This window comes from Coenobita brevimanus, chromosome 91 (assembly GCF_032717465.1).
Source record: "Coenobita brevimanus isolate Jiangsu-jjx chromosome 91, ASM3271746v2, whole genome shotgun sequence".
Taxonomy (NCBI): Eukaryota; Metazoa; Arthropoda; class Malacostraca; order Decapoda; family Coenobitidae; genus Coenobita; species Coenobita brevimanus.
Window position 1 is genome coordinate 9,020,177 of NC_137044.1, and position 27,293 is coordinate 9,047,469.

Below are 27,293 nucleotides of genomic sequence, written 5' to 3' on the forward strand. Positions count from 1 at the left end.
AAATTCACTTAGTTCACCATCCACTCGCACTGCAGCCTTCGCACCATAGTACATACTCTTCACAGCATTCAACAACTTCCCATCTACTCCATATATTCTTAACACTTTCCACAATCCTTGTCTATCCACCCTGTCATATGCTTTCTCCAAATCCATGAAAGCCGCATACAACTTCATTCCCTTCTCTAGAAACTTTTCCACTAAAGATCTAAGAATGAATATCTGATCTACACAACCTCTTCCCTTCCTAAAGCCTCCCTGTTCTTCTCCAACTAATTTCTCTGGTCTTTCTCTAACTCTGTCAATAAGTATCCTACCATACACTTTTCCTATTATACTAAGAAGACAAATGCCTCTGTGATTACCACACACTTCTTTTTCCCTTTTTCCTTTGTACAAGGGAATAATTATACCTGACTTCCAATCCTCCGGGACTCTGCCTTCCTCCCAGGCCAATCTGCACATCTTCCACATCCATTCTACTACTATCTCTCCCCCATGCTTCAGCATTTCACCACACACTCCATCAATTCCTGGGGCTTTCCCCAATTTAACTTTCTTCATTGCTTCCACAACTTCTATCCTACTGATTTCTTCCTGTCTTCTCACCTCCCTCCTTCTCCCAGCCATTCCCCAACCACTTATACTCGCATTACTTCCATCCTCTATGTTCAACAATTCCTTAAAGTTTTCTCTCCATCTGCTCACTTTTTCTCCCTTCTCCACTAGTAATCTACCATTTTTATCTTTCACTCCCCTGCTAACTTCACTTCCACCCTGTCTTACTCTTTTCACCTCTTTCCAGAACATTTTCTTACAGTCCCTCCACTTTACACTCAAATTCCTTCCAAATTCCTCATCCACTCTCTTCTTATTCTCTCTTACTAATCTTTTCACTTCTCTCTTTCTTTGTACATATAACCCTTTCTTCCGCCTCTCAACTTCTTCCATGCCCCTATTTCTCATCCATTCATTGTATGCTTTCTTCTTTTGTGCCACAGCCTGTTTCACCTCTTCAGTCCACCACGCTGTTCCTTGCACCCCCCTCCGTCTCTCTTCCTTCCACACACCACATCACATGCTGCACATATTTCTTCTGTAAATATCCTACACACACCTTCCACGTCTCCCATCTGCTCCAGTTCATATTTGCCCAATCGTTCCTCCACTTCTCTCTTATACTCTGCCTTTTTCTCATCCTCTTGTAACCTTTCCACTCTCCTTGCAACTACTCCTTCCTCTCATCTTTCCTTTCTTCTATTCCTCCATCTTACTTGAATTCTAATTCTGACCACCACCAAGTAGTGGTCAGAAAGTCCACTCCCCCAACCTCTATAAACTCTTGCATCCATTACACATCTTCGCATCCTTTCATCCACACACACATAATCAATCATTGCCTTCCTTTCATTCAGTTCACCACCCACCCTTCTCATCACTCGCCATGTATACCTGTGGATCATTTTATGCCTGAAGAGGGTATTGGCTATCACCAACCCCCTCCCAGCACAAATGTCCACTAACGCACTCCCATTCTCATCTATCTCAGCAGGCACACCCCACTCACCAACTATTCCATCCACCTTCACATTCCCAACTTTACCATTCATGTCACCGATCAAAAACACTCTCTCATTCCTTCCAAACTTTTCCATGCACACTTCTACATTTGTCCAGAACTCTTCTCTCACTCTTCTAGCACGATCTTGCGTTGGCGCAGACACACACACAATCGCCCACATTTGTATTCCAACTTTCAACTTTACCCACACAATCCTTGACCCAATTGATCCATACTGTCTTATGCTCTTCTTCCATCTTTTACTCACAACTATACATACTCCTTCCTTTGCCCTCTCATTCTCACCTACTCCTGCACATATACCCCATCCATACTCCCATTCTCTCACACTTTCTCTTCCCCATTTTGTTTCAGTTATTCCACATACATCCACTTTCGCACCCTCAAGCACCTGGACAATCTCTCTCTCCTTCACTTCATCATTTGCTCCCCTTACATTCCACGTTCCGATAACCATGTCCTTTGTCCGGTCCTTGGTCGTCATCGTTTGGTCAGTCCTTGTCCGAGGCTTAATGTTTTTTTTTTTTAGTTAGTTGTTTTGCAGGGAGGGGCACTAACCCTCCGCCAACCCTTTTAGTCGCCTTTTACGACAAGCAGGGATACTGGGGGAGTATTCTTGAAAAAAACCCCTACCCCCAGGGGTATTATGTTGTGTCATAATTAGGACACAGTTTTTTTAACTTTTGAATGTAAAATGAACTTTATAAATGATGAAGATGCAGAAAATGTACCAGTACTGTACAGCTGAACTCTTGCTAGATCCCCCTTCCCCCCATCTTCTCAAATAGGTTTTGTATGGATCAGCTTATTGATATATGCGGCTATCAGTTTGTCATAGCTGCCCTGGTAGTCTGCTTCTCAACACCCAACTTCCTCATTGCCCACTGTACCACCTCCCCAGGTGCCATATTAGAAGTTTTCTTCAGGTCAACATTAGCAAAGAACAGCTCACTTTTCTTACCCTAAAATCTTTTCTGGAGTTCCATAACAATAAATATTGCATCAGTGGTTCCTCTGCTAGCATGAAATCATATTTCATTAATATTCATACTTCCACAAATCACACTCTTCAGAACTCTGTCTGTGACTTTCATTGTCTGTTCTGACAGTTTCAGGGCCCTGTTGTTAGCTAAGTCAAGAGCATTACCCTTCCTCTCATGAACATCCACAGTCACATTCATTAGCCATTTGTTTGGGACAAATTAGTGACCAGGCATTTATAATAGCTACTATGGTGGTTTGGTAATCAATGATGGTGATGTTTTTCAAGTAAGTTGTTAGTCCCATTTCTGCATTCTTGGATGCTTTCAAATTTTGAATACAGCACTGGATACACCTACAGTTTTACCCATTTTCATCATAGTTGCCTTTGCAGCAGCCCTAAGATCAGTCAGTAGCCAGGGACCTAATATCGGTTCAACTATCCTTATATTGTTCATGTTCCTTCCAATCAAACTCCATATTCAGATGGTGACTGTAAAGTTCTCACCATGCATCCTTGATATCCTAACTTCCAGGTATCTTATTATTATTATTTTTTTCTTACAAAAACTCCACCAGTAATATTCTCACTCTCTTACTGTATCTGCTTAGCTATTCCAAATACTTCATTCTTGCAATTAGTAGTATTTAGCTTGTATAATAAGCATCATAGAAAAAATGCCACTTCCTGGTCTCTCTTTTAGATGTACATCAGCTGGAAAGTACTTTCTATTGCTACGCACTTTCCATTCACTTTTTCTTTTCCCTGAAGATCTTTTGTTTCTCTTATTGCTACCTCAACCTTCCCATTTCACGTCCGAGACACTTAATGCCTTGGTGGGCCTCACATCTAGTATCTTTTCCATTAGTATTCTCAGACTTTAAGAAGGCTTTGCCCTTAAAATCTCATTTCCATATTTTCACAGGATTAACAGGTATCTTTTACTATACTTGCAATCTCTTGTAGTGTACAACAGAGACATAATCAGTTAAATTAGAATTAGGAGACCATCATTCTAACTTAAGCATAAGCCAACATACATTTTTATATCATCAGTCAGCATTAGCTGTGATTTATTCAAACCTACTAAACATGCTGTAATTCCCCTCAGTAACACTAATTCCAATTAACCAAATCATAGCGGGTGACCTGGCTGTGCATAAGTATCATCGTGACCGACCAAGAGAGTTGTGCTGCTTACTGGTAGAGTCTGGATTCAGCTTTACCCACATAGTACCATATATTCAAGGAAAGAAGCAGAAAGGAGCCATACTCAGAGTTGATGTTGGGGGTAAAGTCCTCACAAATCATCTGAAAGAACTTATATCTTACCGGTATGACTGAATTTTGCACTGTGCTTTAGTGTCCTTTATAAATATGGTGTGGAATCTGTGTTGCAGTATTAACTGGTGTTATATTGTCCCCTCATATAAGTTTCATTACTGAATTGAAACAATGTTTTAATACGTGAGGGACTCCTCCGCATAATGCTGCCCCTTTACTGATAACAGATTTTACTCTAAATTTATTCCAGACAGCTGAATGTAATGGATGAAACATATGTGATCAATCAGGTTAAGGAGGATGCCTGCTATGTGTCTCAGGACTTCATGGCAGACATGGCAACAGCGCGGGGTAAACAGAACACCATATTACGTGACTATGTGTTGCCTGACTTCACCACCATTAAGCGGGGTTATGTCCGTTCACTGGAAGAATCTACAGGAAAATCCACCAATGGTGAACAGGTATGTCATTGAAGACAATCCTGTTTTCATCTAATAAATGAGATAAAAAAAAAAAAATGTCTGCTTTGCCCAGTGAAATGGGCCCATTCATTCATCATTCAGGTTTTTGAACTTCATGGCTCCGTGTCACAGGTGAATCATCTACACAGTGTTTTCTTTATAGACACCTGTGGGACAGATCCATCTTTCAGCTGCCAAGTTAAAAGCAAAGTGTGGAGCCCATGTAATGTGCGTTTGGTGGTGGTACTGTCAAAGCAGAGGGAGTGCAACCATGTGCAGTGTGCCACTACGTTGTGGGAAGTATGTCCATCTAGTGCAGTGTTTGTGATAAGGGTGCATCAGAGATGTACCTAGTGTATTAAAGGTAGACTGTGAATTAAAGCTAATTCTGACTGTATGGTTTATAGGAGAGAGTATGCAGAGGTAGAGAGGTGGGAAAGGAGTGACCATGCTGGAGGGTCTCTTGCGTGTGTGGAGGAGTTTTGTTATTTGGGGTACATGGTATATGCTGGAGATAGGGATGGTGCTAGCTCAGTGGCATGGGTAAGGAGTAGCTGGAAGAAGTTTAGGAAGTTGCCTCTCCCTCCATGGTAAGGAGTTCATGTTTGCAGCATGTGTAAGGAGCGTAATGCAACTAATGCTGTTCAGTAGCGAGACTTGGGCAGTAAAGGAAGAGGATATTCATAGAATCATATGTACAGAGGTAATAATGATTAGATAGATGTGTAATTCATCCTTGAATGACAGACCTGGGGGAGGGGGGTTAGGATTGTGAATGAAGTGTTGAGCGGAAGGTTGGGACTTCAACATATTACTGGTTGTGTCATAATGAGAACGAGTAGATTGAGATGGTGTGGGCATGTAGAGAAGATGGAGGATGACAACTGGGTATGGAGCGTGAAAGGTGTGAATGTTGAGGGTAGAGTTGTGAGAGGCAGACCAAAACAGATGTGGGATGAGGTCTTAGAAGTGTGGCCTTAGGGATAAGGGACTGACCAAAGAGGCTGATAGAGATCAAGCAGCATAGACAGTTGCCTTTGAGTGACCATGGCCAGTGCATGCAAGCATGCTGAGACCTTTATAAACGAAATGAAATGCTCTCTGTACTGCAGTACAGTAATTCGTGAATTCTTTTTTTCTCTCAGCTGTATGTCACTTTCAGATGCATTCGTATATTGGATGCTCTGTCGATAGTTCTCCTGCTTCTGTGTTTTCCTGGCCTTGTTTTTGGATCCTTCCTATGTCATGTAGGCCCAAGTGGGAAAAGGATTATGGTGATGGTTATGACGATGATGCAGTTTCTTCAAAATTCAGACATTTTACTACATGAAACCATTTGTATTTACAGTTAATTCGCCTGAACAATGAACGCTTCAGCATCCCAGAGCTTTTATTTTTTCCAAGTGATGTTGGGATTCAGGAGATGGGCATCAGTGAAGCCATTGTCCACTCCATCAACAAATGTCCTGAGGAAACTAGACCACACCTTTACCGGTAAGCCATCATATAGTAGGCCATGATTGTAATTTAATTTACTGTATAATGAAACTTATGATAATCAAAATGTAATGCTTACATCTTTTAGTATCCAGTAGAATGCAATAGTATTTTTAAGTATCTATTTTACCATGCAGAACATTAGTGCTATGTTAAAGTTATTCCATTTTTTATAGTTGTTCCACAAAAATGTTCCATTATTTAGTAGTTGTTGTTGCATAATAACCTCACTTTGTCTGGCAGAGCTGGCCCACCAACCCGCAGGCAAGCAGTCGCTCCTGCAGGGTTGTCCTGTGTAGTGAACTGATGTTCCCTTGTAGTGGACAGCATCTTGCCACAGCAAGGCATGGGGAAGAGTGTGGAGGTTTGGTTCCCAGGTGGATGATGCGTTTGCTTCTTTCCACCCAGTTAACAGGGGCACCATAGTAGGCCTCACATTACCCCACTGTTTGGTTATATGGTTACCACCGAGCATTGTAAAAGGTTTTGTGGGTTACAGAAAACTAATAGTCTTATCACCCAATGTAGAGGCACTTGATGTGGAAATTAGAGCAATGAAATGTGTCAGAAAGGATGGAAAAAATAAGTAGTGAGGAAGGCAGATACAGAAGAAGAATGAAAGGGTAAAGGACGAAGTAGGCAGCATTACTTCAAGTGATTGGGTGATGGCCACCACCACCTACCATCAATTACTTAACAGTAACTAGTAGTAGCAGTAGTAGTAGTAGGGTAGCCCAGGTCTGTCTGTCTGAGCAGTCCCATCAACTGCTGGCAAGCAAATGCCCTGGCAGAGGCATCATGTGTAGTGAACCCATATTCTCTTGCAGTGGACAGTGTCTCACCACAGCAAGATGCAGGGAAGAATGTGGAGGTTTGGTTTCTTGATGGACACCATATTTGCGTCTCTCCACCCAGTTAACAGGAGCATCATAGAGGGCTCCACATCATCCTGTTATATGGTTACATGGTTACTGCCCAGTGTTGTAAATGATTTCCTTGGCTGCAGGAAACAGTTAGTCTTGTCACTCGTAGAATCACTTAAATGGCAGCTTGACATAGAATGGGTGAATGATGGGTTCCCTTGCCTACCAATCCATTACTTGACACAATCACACAGCATGTTAATTTTTTTAGTTTGCATTTTTAATAATAAAGTTTAGCATATCGTTGCTCTGGAAAAGATAATATTGGATTGCCTGTTACCATTTTTACCATAATGAATCATTTATGCAAGGTGTCTAGCAGCCAGAAAATTGAGAAAATGTCAGCACTTTTAAAAACTTGGAATATGCCTAGGATATCTTTAAGAGTACAATACAGCTTCCTGAGTAAGGTAAGAGCATTTGAAACAAAATGCACAGGTTAAAAACACCAGCAGCACAGGCTTATTCTGTACAGTAGATGAAATTTCATGTCTTAGAAAATACAGGAGCTGACTCTGGCTTCTTGCCACAGTGACTTCGTATGGCTGGTGAGACAAGGATTGTGGTTTGTGTCACCTCGGCAGTCTTCAGTAAATTGTATTGATTCATAATAGATGTACAGTATATATATATATATATATATTTTTTTTTCCACAAAGTAATGAGTGATGATAAGTTTTTTAGCTTCAGTATAAGTATATACCGTAAAACAGTGTTCGTATTAAGAGTTTAAACATTTCAAACTTAGTTAAGGACAGTGCTTTTACATTTCATATCTGCCGGTGAAGGTTATATCCCTGGGGTGGTTGGGGTTGATTGCTCACGTAATGCCACTCAGGGATGAGTGAGGCTGGTCACTCTCATCTTAAATGTCGGGACCAACCGCTTAGCCCCGGGTTCCTGTGCTCCTCATGGGGCAATGTAGGATTGGATGATGGCTAGATGGATGTATAGAAAGCAGAGTTCAGTTCTGATGATGATTTTTTTTTTTTTTTTTTTTTTTTTTTTTTGAGAGGAATGTGAGAGAACTGAAATTTTTTATAGTACAGGTACTTGATGTCCTAATGCTGTTATTTTTTTCCCCAGAAACATTCTGTTGACTGGTGGCAACTGCAACTTCCCTGGGTTTAAGGACAGAGTGTTTAAGGATGTTCGGTCTATGTCGCCAGATGAATTTGAAGTCAATGTCACATTGGCAAAAAAGTGAGACTTAAAAATTGTTTCTTGGGCTTACTCATACCTCAGTGTAACAGATAGGATGTTGACTTCTAACATAACAAAATGTGATGTACAGGGATGATATATATATACAATGGTCAGATTTGTATCTCATTCCTTGCCTTTCTTCAGGGAGAGTTAATGAATTGTGATATCTCTTGTGGGATAACCTCTTGGTGTTATATATATATATATATATATATATATATATATAATTATGTACAGTACATCCCCACAGTACGCGAGTTCCGAGTACATGATCCCCTTTGTAGACGAGGACCTATTTTTTTTTTATTTTAGTGTATTTTTTATTAGTACGCGAATTGAACTCCTTGTAAGTGAGACAGGCAGCGAAGAGTGGCCCAAATCCAGGGTTACCCCGAGTACGCGACATTGCCCCCCCAAGAAGCGATAACAGGTAAAGTTCTATCTCTCTATCTGTCTATCTATTGCCAGATGCCATAATCCCGTTAGGGGTGGCCATTTGACTTTGAGTTATTGGTTTTACGGGGAGGGGCACTAACCCTCCAACAAACCCACTTGTTGACACATAGGGAGCACGTATGGGTTGGTTATATGGTTACCACCCAGCATTGTAAATGGTTTCTTGGCTTACAGGAAACCATTTGGCTTGTCACTCATTGTAAAGCCACCTGTAAAGGAAAGAAGAGCAATAAGAAGTGACAGGAAAGATGGGAGGTAGGAAGAGAGGAGGGCAGGCACAGAAAAAGAATGATAAAGGCTAAGGAAGAAGTAGGCAGCACTACATCAAGTGAGTGGATGATGGTCGCCACCACCTACCACCAATGATTTACCAGTAAAGCCATGATCTTGTAGGTTCACTTTATCGTAGGTAATATGTCTTAGATAGTTTCCCTGTATAGTACAATACTTAGGTCCGAAATGGGTTGCCCATGAAGGGGGGTGCAGCCCATATGTAATTTTTCCCATAAGTTTATGTATTCACAGTACGTGAATTTCTAGTATGCGACGTCCTCTGCCGCCCATATAGGCGCATACTAGGGGGATGTACTGTATGTGACTAAGTGATTTTAGATAGGAGAACATGGGGGACACTTAACCTGGCCAAAAACCCCGGATATATGGAAACGTTGCCCTTTGGATTGGGCAAACTTGGGCTGTCTGGACGATGCTACTCCTCACCCCGCCCTAGAGTGGGAAAGGAGGTCCGGATGTTGATGATGACGATGGTTCCCAATATCCTGTTGTTATATCAAATCCCAATATGCAGTTGATACTATTTTAAACTTCACTTCATCCAGTTTTGATTACTCATTATATAAATTAAATTGCCAAAACATTACCAAATATATCTGTGTAGTTTATCGTTCCCCCAATGCTTCTTCGGAACCCAGTGTATTTGATTCCATATCCACTCAGTTGAGTAACCTTGACCTTGCCCTTGGCAATGAAATTACCATTTTGGGTGATTTTAACATACACAATGTTGAATGGCTATTGCATTCTGCCCGGACTGACGACGCTGGTCTAGAATGCGAGCTATTTGCGGAATCGTTTAATCTCACCCAGTTGGTAAAGCAACCAACCAGAATACCTGATAACCCTGACCATAATGCCCATCTCTTGGATTTATTCTTGACAAATAATCCAGATCAATACAGGATAGAGGTACTGTCACCACTTGGATCCTCTGACCACAATCTCATCAAAGCCTCATTAGTTAACCCTCCTACACCTCCCCATTCCGAACCTGTCAGGGTGACCCGATGGCACTTTGACAGGGCAGACTGGGATGGATTTAGAAATTATCTTGCTGATGTTCCATGGCAGTCTTTCTTCTCTAGTGATCCCAATTCTACCCAGTCCCACATTTGTGACTTAATACTAGCTGGTATGGATTTATTCATACCAAGTCAACAATTCACTAAAAGATCAAACTCTCCAAAATGGTTTGATGGCAATTGTGCCAGAGCAACAGCCCAAAAGTCATTAGCATATAACTCTTACTTAAAATCAAAAACACCTGAATCACTCTCCCAATTTAAAATTGCTAGAAATCATGCAAAAGCTGTATTAAATCTATCTAAATCAAACTTTCTTCAAAAGCAAGCATCAAAACTACTTAACAACCCTAATGACAATAGAATATTCTGGTCAACTCTTAATTCTTTCAATAATAACTTTAACAAGTCATCTTCCATTCCCCCACTAAAATCTTCAGATGGCAATATTACAAATGACCCACGTGGGAAAGCAGATATCTTTGCTAGTACCTTTGCAAGAAACTCTACCATAGATGATACCAGCCAGAATGTCTCAGTACTGGAACTTGATTCTCCCGAAATTGCCCCACTTAAAATACAGACAAGATTTGTAAAATCCATCCTAGACAATTTACCTACCAACAAAGCTCCAGGTCCAGATGGAATTCCGCCAATTGTTTTGAAAAAGTGTTCCCCTGAACTTGCCTCTGTCCTAGCTAAATTATTCAGACTATGCATACGTACTTCTTTATTCCCAAATTCATGGAAAGAAGCCAATATCCACCCAGTTCCGAAGAAAGGAAGTTCGTCTGACCCCTCCAATTACAGACCAATAGCTATCACATCTTCTCTTGGTAAGGTATTTGAAACTTTAATTAATAAGCATATTGTTAAACATCTTGAATCCAACAACTTAATTAATGATAGACAATACGGTTTTATACGAAAGATCCACCATTGACATACTCAATCTCTTAACTCATACCATCCATCAATCAATAGATCTTTTTGGAGAAACTCATGCAGTAGCTCTTGATATCTCTAAAGCTTTCGACAGAGTATGGCACCGTTCCCTGCTGTCCAAACTCCCTTGCTATGGACTAACGTCTTTTGTTCCTTTGATTTCTTCTTATCTTAGTGACAGGAAAATAAGAGTAAAAGTAGATGATGTATATTCGAATTTCCACTCAATTAACGCCGGCGTGCCGCAGGGATCAGTTCTGGCGCCAACCCTATTTCTGGTTCATATTAATGATCTCTTATCTGTCACTCACAATCCCATTCACTCATATGCAGATGACTCAACACTACATAGTTCATTCACACTCAGACATCCATTTACAAAGTCTAATATCTCTACCTCTCAACTCAATACAGCCATCTCCATAAATGAAGATCTATCTACAATCAGTGAATGGGGACAAAACAACCTTGTCTCTTTTAATGCTAGTAAAACTAAATATATACAGTTTACCAATAGACAGATATTGCCAGACTCGTACATTACCTTCAGTGCTACTAATATTCCCATCTCCAAAAGTATTGAAGTTCTTGGTGTCTCACTTAACAGTGCCCTCAGCTGGACCTCTCATGTCAGATCACTTGCTAAAACCGCCTCAAAGAAACTTGGATTATTGTACAGAGTCCGTAACTTCTTCGCCGATGAGCAGTTAGCTATAATTTATAAGAGTCATGTGCGCTCTCAGCTTGAATATTGCTCACCCTTGTGGAATGGTTGTGGAGAGGTTGCATTAAGGCAACTAGACAAAATTCAGAATAAAGCTGTTAGAATCATTAACAACCCTGCCATTACATATAAACTACCTCCCCTGCAAGTAAGAAGGAATGTTGCCTCCCTTGCATTATTTTACAGATATTTTTTTGGCAAATGCTCAGACGAAGTTGCGTCCATGGTGCCACCTCTCCATGCCTTCCCTCGTGCTACACGGGCATCTGGTAGCGCTCATGACTGGAATGTCACTCAACCATATTGCAGAACTTCTGCCTATCAGAATTCTTTCATTCCCCGAACTGCATCTCTCTGGAACTCGCTTCCCCAGAGTTGTTTTCCTCCAAATTTCAACCTACAACTCTTCAAGTCTAACTGTTACAGATATTTTATGAACAGAGGACACCAGTAATCTGGTGTATGGATTATTTTTTTTTCTCCATTTGTTTTTCCTTCCTCCGTTCTGTTATTAAAAAAAAAAAAAAAAAAAAAAAAAAATACAGCCAAAGGCATGTCCCAAGTGGGTTTGTCTGGGTACTGGGACCCTGCCTCCTGGACTGGTACTTATGGACCCTAACCCAGCCTAACTTTGAAAGCCACCTAAATAACTTCCTATTGGACATGCATAGCACCTATTTAAGACCCTAGGCACACAAATAAGGAACATAAAGCATGAAATAAATGAAAAGGAACAAGAGAATGAGGAATTAGAAGTGAATATGGAAAATATTTAGCAGTGTACAGGGTACTTACAGCATGTCCGTGGTCACCTCCTCTAAGGCTCTGGCGGTGGTGAAATGCTCTTGAAGCACATACAGTAATCCAGTGTTGTGCTGCACTTAATTCTTTGCACTGTGAGTTAAAATTGTTTAACACTGCACATTCTGTTCTTAATTGCGCAACTCCAGTTTCAACTGCCAGTTTGCACTCCACACTTAATCCTTTGCACTCAAAATTCTAATTTCTTAACAATGCATAACACTGTAAATTCCCATGTCGTCTAGTGGCGAGGTATTGCAGTTTATTCACTGTTTATTCACCAAAACGAGCACGTGCGGCATCCATTGCAATGAGCATCTACTCACGATGGTAGTTAGGCAGTAACTGGGGAGGGGAGGAACAGCCCGGGGCTGGTGGCCGTGCATAAACACAGCTGTTCAGCGCCACACGCCAAATTCAAATTACGTTTGGGAAAAAATTAAGATTTTGTTGGATTCCTTTTGTTTTTTGGTCATTTGGGGGTTCCGAAGGCCCAGGCCCAAAATGTCCGGGTAGTGGGGTGTCTGGTTATTGGACGTCCGGATGATCAGGATAATAAAGGGATTACTATATATATATATATATATATATATTGCAATGCTGTATGGTAGTGAGAGCTGGGCAGTAAAGGAGGAGAATATTCGCAGGCTCAGACATACAGAAATGACAATGATTAGGTGGATGTGTAGTGTGTCCCTGCGTCCAAGGTCTGGGGGAGCTGGGTTTACGATGGGAGAGTTGAGAGGTAGGATGGGACTGGAGTGTATTGGTGTTGTGATGAGGAGAGGTAGATTGAGATGGTTTGGACATGTGGAGAGGATGGGGGATGATGATTGGGTGAGGAAGGTGAGAAGTGTTAATATTAAGGGTGGGGTTATGAGTGGTAGACCGAGAAAGACATGTGACGAGGTCATTAAGTGTGACCTCAGGGTTAAGGGACTGAACAGGGAGGCTGCAATAGATCATGCAGCATAGAGAGCCACCGTTAGGTGACCAAGACCGACGCATACAAGCATGTTGGAGCCTTTAAAAATGAAATGATATATATATATATATATATATATATATATATATATATATATATATATATATATATATACTGTACACACCCACCACAGATTGACTAGGACCTACACACAGAATTGCAATGGGAGAGTTGTCATGTCTTTACTTTGTGTTTCCACCTCTACCAAGTGAATTTTTTGGGTAAGAAGTAACTGGCAACTACCCTGGTGTTGGCGGGAGGTGTTGACCACATGAAGAAGCAGTGCATTCAGTTTGCCAAGACGTATGCATACCGGACATCGGATGAGTGGAGAAAAGTTATGTTTTCTAATGAAAGCACATTTCAAGTGTTCCTGGTGTGTTCTGCCAAGGTTTGTCACCCTGCTGCCTGTAGTCGATATGACCCAGCTCACACGGTGCCAACTGTTAAGCACCCACAATCAGTAATGGTATGGGGGTGTTTCTCAGGTGAAATGGGAAAAGGAGGCCTCTACTTTCTTCCTAAGAACTTGATGATGAATGGTGGCTGGTACACACAGCAAAAAAACTATCGTTACAGGGGGGTCCGATACGTTTCATACTGGACAACCTGGCTGTCTCGCTAGGGTTGGTAAGCCTGACAGTGAGTGAGTTGCCAAATAGGACGAGGTAGAAATATGCTTGGGAGAAGCAATGGCTATAGCTTATAATAAATATGCAACAAACACACGCAGGGATACCAATGGAGGAGGCTGTTATCAAAAACCTTCATTCGTGTGTCATTTTATATCGCGCAGAAGGTGTAACGATAGTTTTTTTGTTGTGTGTACATTCAAGTTCTGAAAGATCATTTGTTCAACTTTTTTGGTATTCATGGGTGCGACTTTTTCATGCACAGTTCAGCTTCATGTCACAAGTCAAGAAAGGTGACAAAATGGATAATCGTATTGAGGTCCTCGACTGGCCTGGCAGCAGTCCAGATCTAAATCCAATAGAAAACGGCTGGGCAAAGACGAAGAAAATCGTGGCAGAGAAGAAGACACCCAATCTGGACAACCTCAAGACTGAACTGACAAGTGTTTGGTGCAAAGAAATGTCCTTAGATTGCTTTAGAGATCTAAGTGATTCCATGCCAAAACACATCCAACTGGTCCTGAAAAACAGGGGAAACATGATTTCATATTAATCAGCGGCATTTAATGAACAAACATTGTGACATACAGTACTATGATTTCTGATGATTTCTGTGTTTTTAATACCTTGTGGTAGGTGGGGGCACTCACCATCCACTCACTCAGTGTAGTGCTGCTGTCGGGTGTCTGCCTGTTCCTCTCTTCCTTCCTTCCTCTTCTGTCTCTTTCCTTCATTCTTTCCTCTTCCTTCTGCCTACGGGTGACTTTACTCTTCCTCTTTTGTCTCTCTTTCCTTCATTCTTTCATCTTCCTTCTACCTATGGGTGACTGTACACTGAGTGGCAAGCCAAATGGTTTCCTATACGCCAGGAAAATATTTATTGCCCTGGGTGGTAACCATTTAACCAAATTATGGTACTTGGTGGTTTAGTGGGTAATTAAGGCACTCCAATTGGATTGAGCTGGTGAAGGTTTATATCCAAGGGGTGGTTGGGGTTTATTGCTCATGTAATACCACTCAGGGATGAGTGAGGCTGGTCACTCTCATCTTAAATATCAGGACCAACTTGCCTAGCCCCAGGCTCCTACATTCCTTATGGGGTGACATAGGATTGGATAATGGATGAATGGATATATATACAGTATACTGTGTATATATATATATATATATATATATATATATATATATATATATATATATATATATATATGTGTGTGTATATGTATATATATATCCATATCCATCCATCCATTCATCCATCATCCAATCCTGTGTCACCCCATGAGGAGCATGGGAGAGCAGAGTGTTAACCAATGATTCTGCAGACTTGGAACCCATGCACTGAGGTGCCATAAACCCCGTTATAAAAACCTAATGTGTTAGGCAGCCCTTCAATAACTGACCAGGGATGGTCACTGTGCTTATTATTGTCCACAAACTTCTGGAACCACCCTCTTAGTGGTCTGAATGGTGGAATATTTTCAACCTGCATATTACAAGCCAATGTTGCATAGATTTCCTCGGCCTTACTCATCTGGTTACTGGCATTCACAGGTACCGTAAATTTAACTCTTGGACCATGCACATATCACATCAAAATCTTTCCTTTCATAATTGACACAGGATTAATCACCACCTTTCACATTTCACACACAATTTTGATTGCTGAATGCAAGGCATGCTCAGTACTGTCACAGTTCCTCTGCACTGTATGCACTGTAGGCTCATTCACATTAACGGCCTTGGTGATATCACACACTCGTTCTTGCCTGTTCAGGCAGTGGAACATTCTTTCATGACTGGTAGAGAGAGGCCATTTGGTTTAGGTCCAGCAACTGCTGGAGAAGCCTTCCTGAAAGACAGTGTAGTTTGGTACCACATGACTGGAGTAACATGATTCAGAAATTAAATGCAGCATATCAAATCTGTTCAATGCAATCGTGCTGTGCACTGCATTAGGGAGAACTCAGTGAGGATTCTGAGGATATGCTGTAATGGTGGCCATTATGTCACCAAACTCTGAAGTCAACAATAAATTACAGAAAAATTGCCTATGAATGTTGCATTGCTTCTGACAAAGCTAATTTGTCTGTTTCTTCCAGCGCGCAATCCTAGTTGTATGGAAAAAGTTCTGATATTTTAAAACACATGCCTGATGTGATAGAGACTACCTATACCCTCCTGTATCCTGTTTTTGTGTGAGATTTATCTTTATACACTGTGATACACAAGATGTTAGGGTAATTGTGTGATTAGACAGTGACGTACGAGTAAGACTTGCTTTAAAATGGTTATAATCAGTGAATATTAATCTATCTCTCTATATACTTAGGCTGCTTCCTACTAAGAAAGGGAGGTAGCCGAGACAGGATGACACACATTTATTTGTATATTAGCCCCAGGGAGAAAAGGGACAAATCCTCACCGCACCATACTGCGTGAGGGTCAACTGCTCGGTGTAATCAGCGACATTCACAGCAGGGCCTGACAGCAGAGCTGGTTTACCCCTGCCACATCATAATAGACCCAGCCCCTTGCCTGCACCTGACCAGATCAGCTGATCAGACCAAATGCGGGAGAATATCCCCTCTGGGCCACATCATCATTTATTCATTCACAATTTCTCTCCAGTCACTCCTGTCATGCTCAGCCACTCTTCCTTGCTCTACAGACATCCCTCTTGCATCTAATGCTCTCTTCACACTGTCCATCCATCCTATTTGTGGTCTTCCTCTCAGCCTAACGCCTCTTACATTCGATGCAGTTATCTTTTTCACCAATCGCTCTTCATGCATTCTCTCGATATGGATGTTATATACAGTATATATATATATATATATATATATATATATATATATATATATATATATATTTGGCACTACTTTTCTTATTAACTGATTTTCAGTGGAATGATTCTGTCTGGTAAGAGTATGTGAGGTGGATCTGTAAAGAAAAGTAAAGTGCAGATGGCTTGGTTTCTGTGTTTGAGCCAGAATTCAATAGAATTGATATGAATGATTGTGTAGCCCATTTCACTCATTTTGCTGTTGAATGTTCACCCACTTCCCTACTTCCTCTCTCCCTGTTCCTGGAGTTTACCTCTGTCTAACTTCAGTTGGCAAAAATGGGTCAGAATAATGATGATGATGGCTTTCTAATAATATCTACCATCCTTTTCCAGTCCTTCAACCTATAGCTGGCGAGGAGGTGCAGCCATCAGTCGCTCAGCCCATTTCCCAGAGATGCTGGTGACTAAGAAAGAGTGGGAGGAGGATGGCTTCAGCGTGTGTCAGGAGAGATTCAGTGTTTAGGTACTGGCTTACACGTTGGAGGCTCAAATCTTGGGTCATCCCTTGATTTTGAAAAGAAATACAGTATCAAGTAGACATACAAAACAGTATCAGGACAGTAATCAAGCATGCTGTTATGGAGTATGTGGATAGTGCAATAAGGCTACATTATGCTTTTTTTTTTTTTTTTTTTTAATGGTGTCTTGCTACATGTGAAGCTGATTTACCTGTTCCATCCATATACATTCGCAGTTGTAACAAAAAAAGGTGATATTTTGGAACACCCATGATTTAATGAGAACTGCCTGTAAAGTACAGTACTTAGACACCAGCTTAACAAGTTTGAAGAAATTCCAAGGCAAACTTGAGGGAAGGGAAACTTTTGTAAGCTAGATCATGTACTGTATTTTTTTTTTTTTAAATATCACAGTTAAACATTATTTTTGTACCATTTGTAATATTACATCTTGCAGCAGTAAATTATGAAATACCTGCATAACTTAGTTGTCAGACCATAAAGAGTACACTGTATCATTAACAAGCTAATTAATTGGATAAAATATAATGAATAAGAAGAAATTTGTTGTTTACTTTCCCTTTATAGCTTAAGTTGTGTTCAGTATTGTCCTAATATTACAGTGAAATTAGTACAACAGACTGATTGATGAAAGACTCACTGATAAAAATGAAGATCTGAAATGGACAAGCTTTCATCATATTTGAAGTTTTCTTGGTATATCAGAATAAAATCCAGTATATCTGACAAACTTTTAGTGCAAGCATGGGAGTGTGAGAAGCTTTAAAATATGCCTACTGCAATGATAATGAAAGTGAAAATTCAGCTAATATTGCAAAATGAATAGTATATCCCTGTTAATCAAGCTTATCAAACTTTAAAATCTGAAAATAGTACTGTAGTTAGAATTAAATACTTCACACCTTATTCATTGCTATCAGACAGTATTATATAATAAAATAAAGATTAGTAAGTTTAAGGTGTTTAATTAGTTAATTTCAGCTTAGTAAAGTCTGATGTATTGTGGTTTTACTGTATAATGGTTTTCCATCTGGTTTCCCATAGCCGAGATATGAAATGCAGATAAAGCTGCCAGATTCCTCTACACTGTCTTGATACATGTAATCTTTATGATCTGAGCAGTATATAATTTTAACTGTACTGTAGGCTTTAGCTGATATATAGTGCTGTATATCACATTTAGTGTCTGACATAATGACTCATAAGTTGTGGTAGGTGAGGGCGCTCACCATCCACTCACTCGATGCAGTGCTGCTTTGGGTGTCCGCCCTTTCCTCTTTTCCATCTTTCTGTTCATTCTTTATTCTTTCTTCTGCCTACAGGTGACTTTACACTCCCTCTTCTGTCTTTCCTTCATTCTTTCCTCTTCTGCCTATGGGTGGCTCTACACTGAGTGACAAATCAAATGGTTTTCTGTACACCAGGAACCATTTACAATGCTGTGTGGTAACCACATAACCAAATTATGGCACCTGGTGGTTTAGTGGGTAATTAAGGTGCTCCAATCAGATTGAGCCTGTGTAGGTTTATATCCAAGGGATGGTTGGAGTTTATTGCTCACGTAATGCCACTCAGGATGAGTGAGGCTGGTCATGCTCATCATAAATGTCAGGACCAACTTGCCTAGACCCGGGTTCCTACGGTCCTCATGGGGCGACATAGGATTGGATGATGGATGGATGGATATCACATTTAGTGACTGACATAATGACCTATAATTACGTCTATCACTTAATTTACATTTTGAGTTATGCCTGTAGTGAGTGTGCATAATCATTTATTTACATACCTTTGGAAGTTAGTTCTGCAGCAAAAATTATTTTTTTAAAGTTTAATAGTAACATCATGTCTTTAGAAAATAGATTGCCAATACCAGACAACTTGAATCAACACAAAAATTTAATCAGCTCTTTCTTGGTCCTTGACCCACATATCTACAAAATTTCATTGAAATCTATCGATAATTTTTTGAGATCTTGTGGACAAACAAACCAAATAACAAATGGGTGAATACAAAACCTCTTCCAAATCCGTTGGTAGGGGTAATGAGTGATCTCTCTCTCGTTCTCGTACACTTATCATTACTTTTACCTTTCACCTTTGTGTCATTCTTCCTCTCCTCCAGTTAAAAAAAAAAAGTCTCCTAAAGTCTCCAAAACAGAATGCAGTCGTCTGTTGCTAGTAACAGTTTAAAACATCGTACTAAAGGGATTACGAATACAGCTGACTGATTTTTTATATATCTATCTGTCTGTCTATTATCAGACACCTTAATCCCATAAGGGGTGACCACAAACAAATTGCCTCCATGTCACCCTGTTCCCCGCCATTCACTGCCGTGCTCCCAGCTCACACACCCGTGTCATATACTGTACCTCTCCACTCCATCATTTCACCTCATCCTTGGCCTCCCCTTCCCTCTCCCCTCCCTCCACCTCACTCACATACACTCTCTACTTCAGTCTCTCACTCTCCATCCTCTCCATGTGGCCAAACCACCTCATTGTGTTTCTCCTAACGCTTCCTATCACATCCACATCCACACCACAATGCTTTTTCACATCCTCATTTGTCAGTCTGTCTCTCTGTGTGACTCCACATGCTCCTTTCAAATAACTCATTTCTACTGCTCTTACCCTTGACATCTCTCCCTCCAACAAGGTCCAAGCTTCACTTCCATATGTTAGGGTTGGTATCAGAATACTGTCATGTAGTAACTTTTTCACTTCCATGCTCGCTTTCCTGTTTCTTATTGCTGCTTTCAAGGAACCAGCAACCTTTCTTCTTTGTTGTACCCTTTCAAGCACTTCACCTTCTAAACTTCCAACCTTACTCATCACACTACCCAAGTACTTAAACGCACTCACATTTCCATTTCTTCCTCATCCAACCTCACTGTACATTCACTGACTTCACTTCTTTCGAAGAATAACTTTACTCATCCATACATTCACCTTTATATTCCGTTTCTTACACACTCTCCCAAACTCATCCGCCAAGCCTTGCAGCTCCCTTTCGTCTTCACCTAACAACACAGTATCATATGCAAACAACAATACAGGGAATTTCCAAACACTGCCCTCTCTCATTAGTGCCACTCCAACATCCACTGCCCTACCTCATATCTCTTTTGTAACCCCATCCATATACAGGTTGAACAACCATGGAAACATGACACACCCCTGTTTCAACCCAACCTTCAAGTAGAAAAATTCACTCAGTACACTATCTGCAGCCTTGGCACCCTCATACATACTCTTAAAAGCATTCAACAATTTCCCATATACTCCATATATTCTTAATACTGTACTTTCCACAATCCTTGTCTATCCACCATGTCATACTCTTTCTCCAAATCCATGAAGGCCACACACAACTTCCTTCCCTTCTCTAGAAACTTTCCACTAAAGATCTAAGAATGGATATCTGATTTACACAGCCTTATCCCTTCCTAAAACCTCCCTGTTCTTCACCAAATAATTCCTCTCTTATTTCTGTAACTCTGTCTATAAGTATTCTACCATATACTATTCCTGTTGCAATAAGAAGACGGATGCCCCTATGATTACCACACAATTCTTTCTTCCCTTTTCCCTTGTACAAGGGAATAATTATACCCGACTTCCAATCTTCTAGAACTCTACCTTGCTCCCTGCACATGTTCCACATCCGTTCTACTACTATCTCTCCCCTATACTTCAGCATTTTGCCACACACTCTGTTAATTCCTGGGGTTTTCCCAATTTTGACTTTTTTCATTGCTTCCACAACTTCCATCCTACTGATTTCTTCCTCTCTTCTCACATCCCTCCATCTGCCAGCCATTCCCCAGCCACTTATACTCACTTTCATTCTCTATGTTCAACAGTTCCTTAAAGCATTCTCTCCATCTGCTTACTTTTTCTCCCTTCTCCACTAGTAATCTACCATTTTCATCTTTCATTCCATGCCTAACTTCTTTGCCACCCTGTCTAACTCTCATTACCTCATCCCAGAACATTTTCTTACATTCCCTCCAATTTACACTCAAATTCCTTCCAAATTCCTCATCCACGCTCTTCTTACTCTCACTTACTAATCTTTTCACCTCTCTCTTCCTCTCTACATATAACTCTCTCTTCCATCTCTCAGCTTCTTCCACATCCCTGTTTCTCATCCACTCACTATATGCTTTCTTCTTTTGTGCCACAGCCTGTCTCACCTTTTCATTCCACCATGCTGTTCCTTGCACCCCCTTTCGTCTTCTCTTCACCCCACACACCACCTCACATTCTGCAGAGATATCTTCTGTGAATATCTTGCACACACCTTCCACATCCCTCATCTGCTCCAGTCCGTATTTACCTAATTGCTCCTCCACTTCTCTCTTATATTCTGCCATTCTCTCATCCTCTTGTAACCTTTCCACCCACCTTGCTTATACTACTTCCTTCTGTCCTTCCCTTCTTATATTTCTCCATTTCACTTGGACCTTGATTCTCACCACCACCAAGTGGTGGTCAGCAAGTCCACTCCCCCAATCTCTATATGCTCTTGCATCCATTACACACCATCGCATCCTTTCATTCACACACATAATCAATCATTGCTTTCCATTTATTCAGTTCACCACCCACCCTTCTTATCACTCGCCACGTATACCTATGGATCATCTTGTGCCTGAAGAGGGTATTGGCTATCACCAACCCCCTCCCGGCCAAAATCTCCACTAAAGCACACACTTGATGTAGTGCTGCCCACTTCTTCCTTCACCTTTATCATTTTTTTCTGTGTCTGCCCTCCTCTCTTCCTATTTCTCCCATCTTTTCTGTCACTTTTTGTTATTCTTTTTTCCTTTCCAGATGCATTCCATTAAATGACAAGCCTAATGGTTTCCCGTAACACAGGAAACTATTTACAGTGTTGGGTGGTGACCATAATTATAAACAAAACATACATGTGTCCTACGTGTCAACAAGTGGGTTGGTGGAGGGGTAGTCCCCCTCTATGTAAAATAACCAACTCATAGATAAACGGCCACCCCTTACGGGATTGTGGCGTCTGGCTATAGATTGATAGATAGATAGACAATTTCATTATAACTTTTGTTGTTTTTTATTTTGCATTTTTCTTCAGTGGTAGTGATGTCGCTAGAGTGGGACTGTTCTGGAACCCCGAGAAAACTGACGTGTTATTCTCCTCTCCACAAAACCTACCATGCCCTTTCATCAGTCACTTTATCATGACCAGTTTCCCCCGTTTTACTTGACTTTTCTTTTCTCCTTGGTAGTGTTATCAGCTGTGTGTTCTGGATTCCTGAGAAATATCGTGTGTTTTCCATTTTACGCACATCCGTCATGCGTTATCATCAGCTACTTCATCATAACCTGTTTCTCAGTTTTTTTCGTTGAATTTCTTTTATTTTCTTCTTGACTAGCAGTGTTATCACTGTTTAGATCTCTTCAGAAGCCCTAGTAAATCTCATGTGTTTTCTCCTCAAAAAAAAAAAAAAAAAAACATTTTCCCATCAAATGCCTCAATGTAAGCAGTTTTCCCTCTTTGCCTTGATTTTCCCCTCTTCCTTGATTTTTCCTATCTCTCACCTTGATGTTCCAAAATTCTTCCTTGATTTGCCCTTCTTCATCCTTCCTGGAGTTTCCCCTTCTTTGGTTTTACCCTTTTTCCTTGTTAGTGTTATCACATGTATGGATCCCTTCTGGAACACTGGGAAGCCTCTTGTGTTTTTCAACCTCCCACAAAATCATATATAAGCAGCTTCAGTGTAACTAAGTTTTCCCCTCCTCTATTTATTCCTCCCTTCTTCTTTTACAGTTGCTGTTGCCTTCTAGAACTTTTAGAGTAACAATTTTTTTCCCCTTCTCTTATTATACCCCTCCCCCTTCGTCTTCTTTTGCAGATGCTGTCACCTGGAATTTCTGGATTAACCATTTTTACCCCTGCTATATTTTTTTTTTTTTTCCCAGTGGTGTGTCGCCTTGTGGAACTTGTGGACGCTGGGGCTCTAGACTGTCTGTGTGTCCACTAGGCACTAATTGAAAGCTTAGCAGCATTAGTGAAGCTTCTGAGGTCTTGTTGCGTCTTTCTCGGAGGTCGACAGGAAGGCTCCAACATGTAAGGTTTTCTTCATTTAACAGTTGCTCTGCTTCATCCCATCCGTAGGTGGGTATAGAGGACTGGATGGTGATGATGATGATGATGATGATGATGATGGTGATGATGGTAGTGGTGGTGATGATGATGATAATGATGATGATGATGATGAACAGTTGCCCTATGGATGTACATTTCCTCATTTGAAGGAAGAATCTGACAGTCACATTCACTGAAAGTTGTCAGCTGTTATGAAGTTAGCACTCTGCTGAATAAAATCATCTGGCATTAGGCAAGGTGGATTTAGAACTGTGCCACAGCGAGAGGGTCTGTGGTGACAGTATTAAACATTCAGACTCCTATAACTCGCTGTCAGCCAAAAAAAAAAAAAAAAAATCATCATACCTGACTTGGAAATGAGTATACTGGAGTTGCTTCGACTATTAGAATTAATATAAAACCAATCACACTCAGGTCCAAGTAAGTTCTTTCCCCCATTACTGTAAGAGTGAGCCAAAGAAAAAAAAAAAAACTTTTCACCTTAACTTGGCCCAGATTTCAGTACTTTTGTAGCTCAGTGGCAGAAAAAGACAGTGCTATGGCTCTACATCCTTTTCATAGCACTTCTTGACTAGCACCATATTTTAGTAATAATTTCCAATTACAGCTTAGCATTCATGATGGAGATACGGCAATTTTAGGCCAAATTAAAGGAAACAGTATGGCAAGCCACATTCTTGTTTATCCCCTTCACTACGGTGATGTATTTTCGTATTGTTCTTAGTACCACCAGACAGTTTGATTAATCTTAGGTGTTTCAAGCTAGAGAGGTCAAATATTGCTTCCACGGACCCCTTAAAGTTGAATAAATTGGTTTGGTATAGTGCATTTACTCTTAACTGATATAGCCTACAGTAGGCAGGTCCATAACCCTTCTCAGCTTGGTAGAATGCAAATTATAATCAGATTGGAGGGTCAATTTAACTAGTAACCAAGGAGACTTCTTCCTTCCTCAGAACTAAGAGATTAAATTCAGTGCAACCACAACTTAGTATTCAAGCTGTGGGAGTGTCCCAGTACCATCAGGTGAAAACAAAAAATTCTAAAAAAAAAATGTCATCGGACTGGAAACTTTAAGTGATCATGGGAGGGTATAATTGTTCAGCTGCTGTTGAGGAAGAACCAGACCAGTTGTATTTATGCGCAGGCTCAACCCCATCAGCCCGAGGACGTATATACTGTAATTAATTCTTGCTATATCCACCTGATTTTATTAAGACTATTAAATGCCTCTCATAATGAAGGGGTTGGTGAAGGCTGTAACCTCTCCATTTGGAAAAAATAGTTTCAGGATGAACAAAGTTATCCGGCGGTGACAAGAATCCACCCCTCTCTCTCTCTCTCTCTCTCTCTCTCTCTGGACCTGTCTTCCCCAGTCTCTACTTCCCTCTGCCTATGACCTCCAGCCTTTTAAAGGGAATGTGTCCAGGCATCACGAAATGAACAGATCTTGAATTTGTCTCTCTTATGCTTTTATTTTTTTTTATTATTATTTTTTTTTTAGGTAACAACTTTGCGGACATCTAGCCTTTGAGTCTTTCTTTTCTGCATAAAAATCTGTCTATTGGCCTGTTTGTCTGTTTATCTGGGTATCTGTTGTTAGACGCCCTAATCACGGAAGGGGCGGACACAGACGAAACGCCTCTATATCACCCTTTCCTCCGCCATCAGGCTACCCCTTCTCTCCAGTTCATATCCCCCTCCCTCATATCCTCTGTAGCAAGATTAAAATGTACAAAAAAAGACAACACAGTGGTAGGGTTAATTAAAAAAAAAAAAAAAAGTTTGTAAAAATCCTCAACTCTTATAAAGGGAAAAAAGGTGAGGACAAAAATTCACTTCAAAATTTCATGTATGATATGAGCCTATACCAGTCGTTAACATGCAGGAAATTTGGTCACCTCAGAATTCCCTGTTTAACTTGAACCTACAAGTCGTTAACATGCGGGAAATTTATGCCGAGTTTGTCAGTAAATAATAATTATATATGGTAAGCACACATTTTCAAAAATTTCCCTTACAGTGTTGCCAGAACCCCTTGAATCCGGTGACATGTTTTGCTTATTTATTCTTGTTGTCTTCAGACGATTTTTTTTCAGCTTAGCAAAGACCTCTCGTGCTGGAGTGGTTAATTCAAACTGTACCTACCTCCTCATGTTGTAAAACTCTCTCATAAGCTCAAGGAAATCGTCTAAAGATAGTAAAAATAAAACTGAAATTGCGTTATCGGACAGGAGTTAAAGGCTCATGTCAAAGGCAACAGGGATACTTGAAGCGAATTTTGCTGTCGACAGTATCATTTCTCCCCTCACATCTCTCTTCCTCCACCCCTCTCACACCTACGCATTTCTCCTTTCACAACCCTGTCATCGTGAAAGATACTGTACAACTCCAGTGCATTACTTTTTTGCACATTTCTCTCCTCACATCCCCCTTTTCTCCATCCTCCTCATTCCTACACACTCCTTTCTATCCTGTCTCCACTAGGAAGTTATAACTCCAGCGCATCATCTTTCTGCAGGTTATGATTGTTGTTATTTCCCCTACAGCCCGACAGAGTAAGCACTTCACATTAACTATACTGTTTTTTTTTTTTGTTTTTTTTAATCGAGGCGAAGATGCACTTGACAGATTGGTGATTATTGGCTGAATGCAACATTACTTCATAATCTAGCATTATCAGCTGACAACAAATATCTGAGGGGGAAATTTGGGTTAGTAAATATTTTTAGGACATGTTGCATTCAGCCAATCATCACCAACCTGTCAAGTGCATCTTCGCCTCAATAAAAAAACGGAGTATAGGCGTCAAATAACCATCTCTCTTGACTACCAAGCTATAACAGCAGATAGCACCAGAAGTGTTATGAAAAGGACAGTCACAGTACTGATTTATTTTTCCACTGAGTTACAGGATAAAAGCTGCAGAAGAACGAAAGTCTCAGCCTAGTTAAAATGTATGAACTTTAGATTATTTTCATTCAGCCATTCCTATGATAGTTCCCAAACAATATTTCTTTACTCTTTGATAGTCCTTCTCATTTTTTGCTTCCGGCTTCGGCTGGTGGGATTGGTGGGAGAGTTTTTTTTTTTTTTTTTTTCTGTTACGCTTCTGGAAACGCACAAAGGTAAATAACAACACGCCTCGTAACAAGCAGTAAGGAAAGGACCAACAGGTGTCTTGCTGTGTTGCTTTCCTTTGTAATCTTTTGTAATCGATCTCCCTCTTCCTCTCCTCACTCCTCTCTTTCTTCCACCCCCTCTCCATCCATCACACCAGTCTTTCCTCCTTATCCTTTCTACCTATTCACATTTCTCTAGCTCTCGTCTCTCTTCTTCTCTCCTTTCCTCCAATTCTTCATTCTCCTTCCTCCTTTCTCTCCTCACACCTTCCTTCCTCTTACAACCATCCCTTTCCCTTATTCTGTTTGACCGCTTCCCCTACTACACCACACTGGCTTCCCTACCACACCGCACCACACTACACCATACCACACCACGTCTCCTGCCACACTACGCCACCTCCAGTACCACACCACACCATTCCACACTACACCATCTTCCCTAGCCACCACATCACACCAGACCAGACCACACCACACCACACCACCTCCCTACCACACCGCACCACCTCATCTCCCCCACCTCACCTGCCCTACCGCCCCATCCCACACCACCCCACCTTCCTCGCCACACCACCTTCCACACCACACCACACTACCTCTCTACCACACCGCACTACCCCATCTCCCCCACCTCACCTGTCCTACCACCCCACCCCACCCCACCTTCCCCACCACCCGACGTGCCCTACCACTCCACCCCACACAACCCCTCCTTCCCCACCACACGACCCTCCCTACCACACCACACCACCTTCCCTCCCAACCGCCTCCGCCTTGGTCTATTTACATAAATATCCAATATCGGGCCACCTCGATTGAGATCCTATACTCTAAATTAAATTGGGAATGTAAAATTGAAATGGGCTTATGTCGGGGGATGGGGGGGAGATG

At 41.0% G+C, this 27,293-nt stretch overlaps 1 protein-coding gene across 1 annotated transcript in view; it reads left to right on the forward strand.

Moving 5' to 3' along the window:
- Arp6 (Actin-related protein 6) overlaps positions 1-17,296 on the forward strand; it is a 24,436-nt gene extending 7,140 nt beyond the window's left edge. The window contains exons 4-8 of the mRNA XM_080281946.1: positions 3,706-3,898; positions 4,099-4,312; positions 5,661-5,806; positions 7,819-7,935; positions 16,982-17,296. Of these exons, the coding sequence (XP_080138072.1) occupies positions 3,706-3,898; positions 4,099-4,312; positions 5,661-5,806; positions 7,819-7,935; positions 16,982-17,111 (800 nt within the window). The 3' untranslated portion in view covers positions 17,112-17,296. The remainder of the gene's footprint in view (positions 1-3,705; positions 3,899-4,098; positions 4,313-5,660; positions 5,807-7,818; positions 7,936-16,981) is intronic.
- The last annotated feature ends 9,997 nt before the right edge of the window (positions 17,297-27,293 follow it).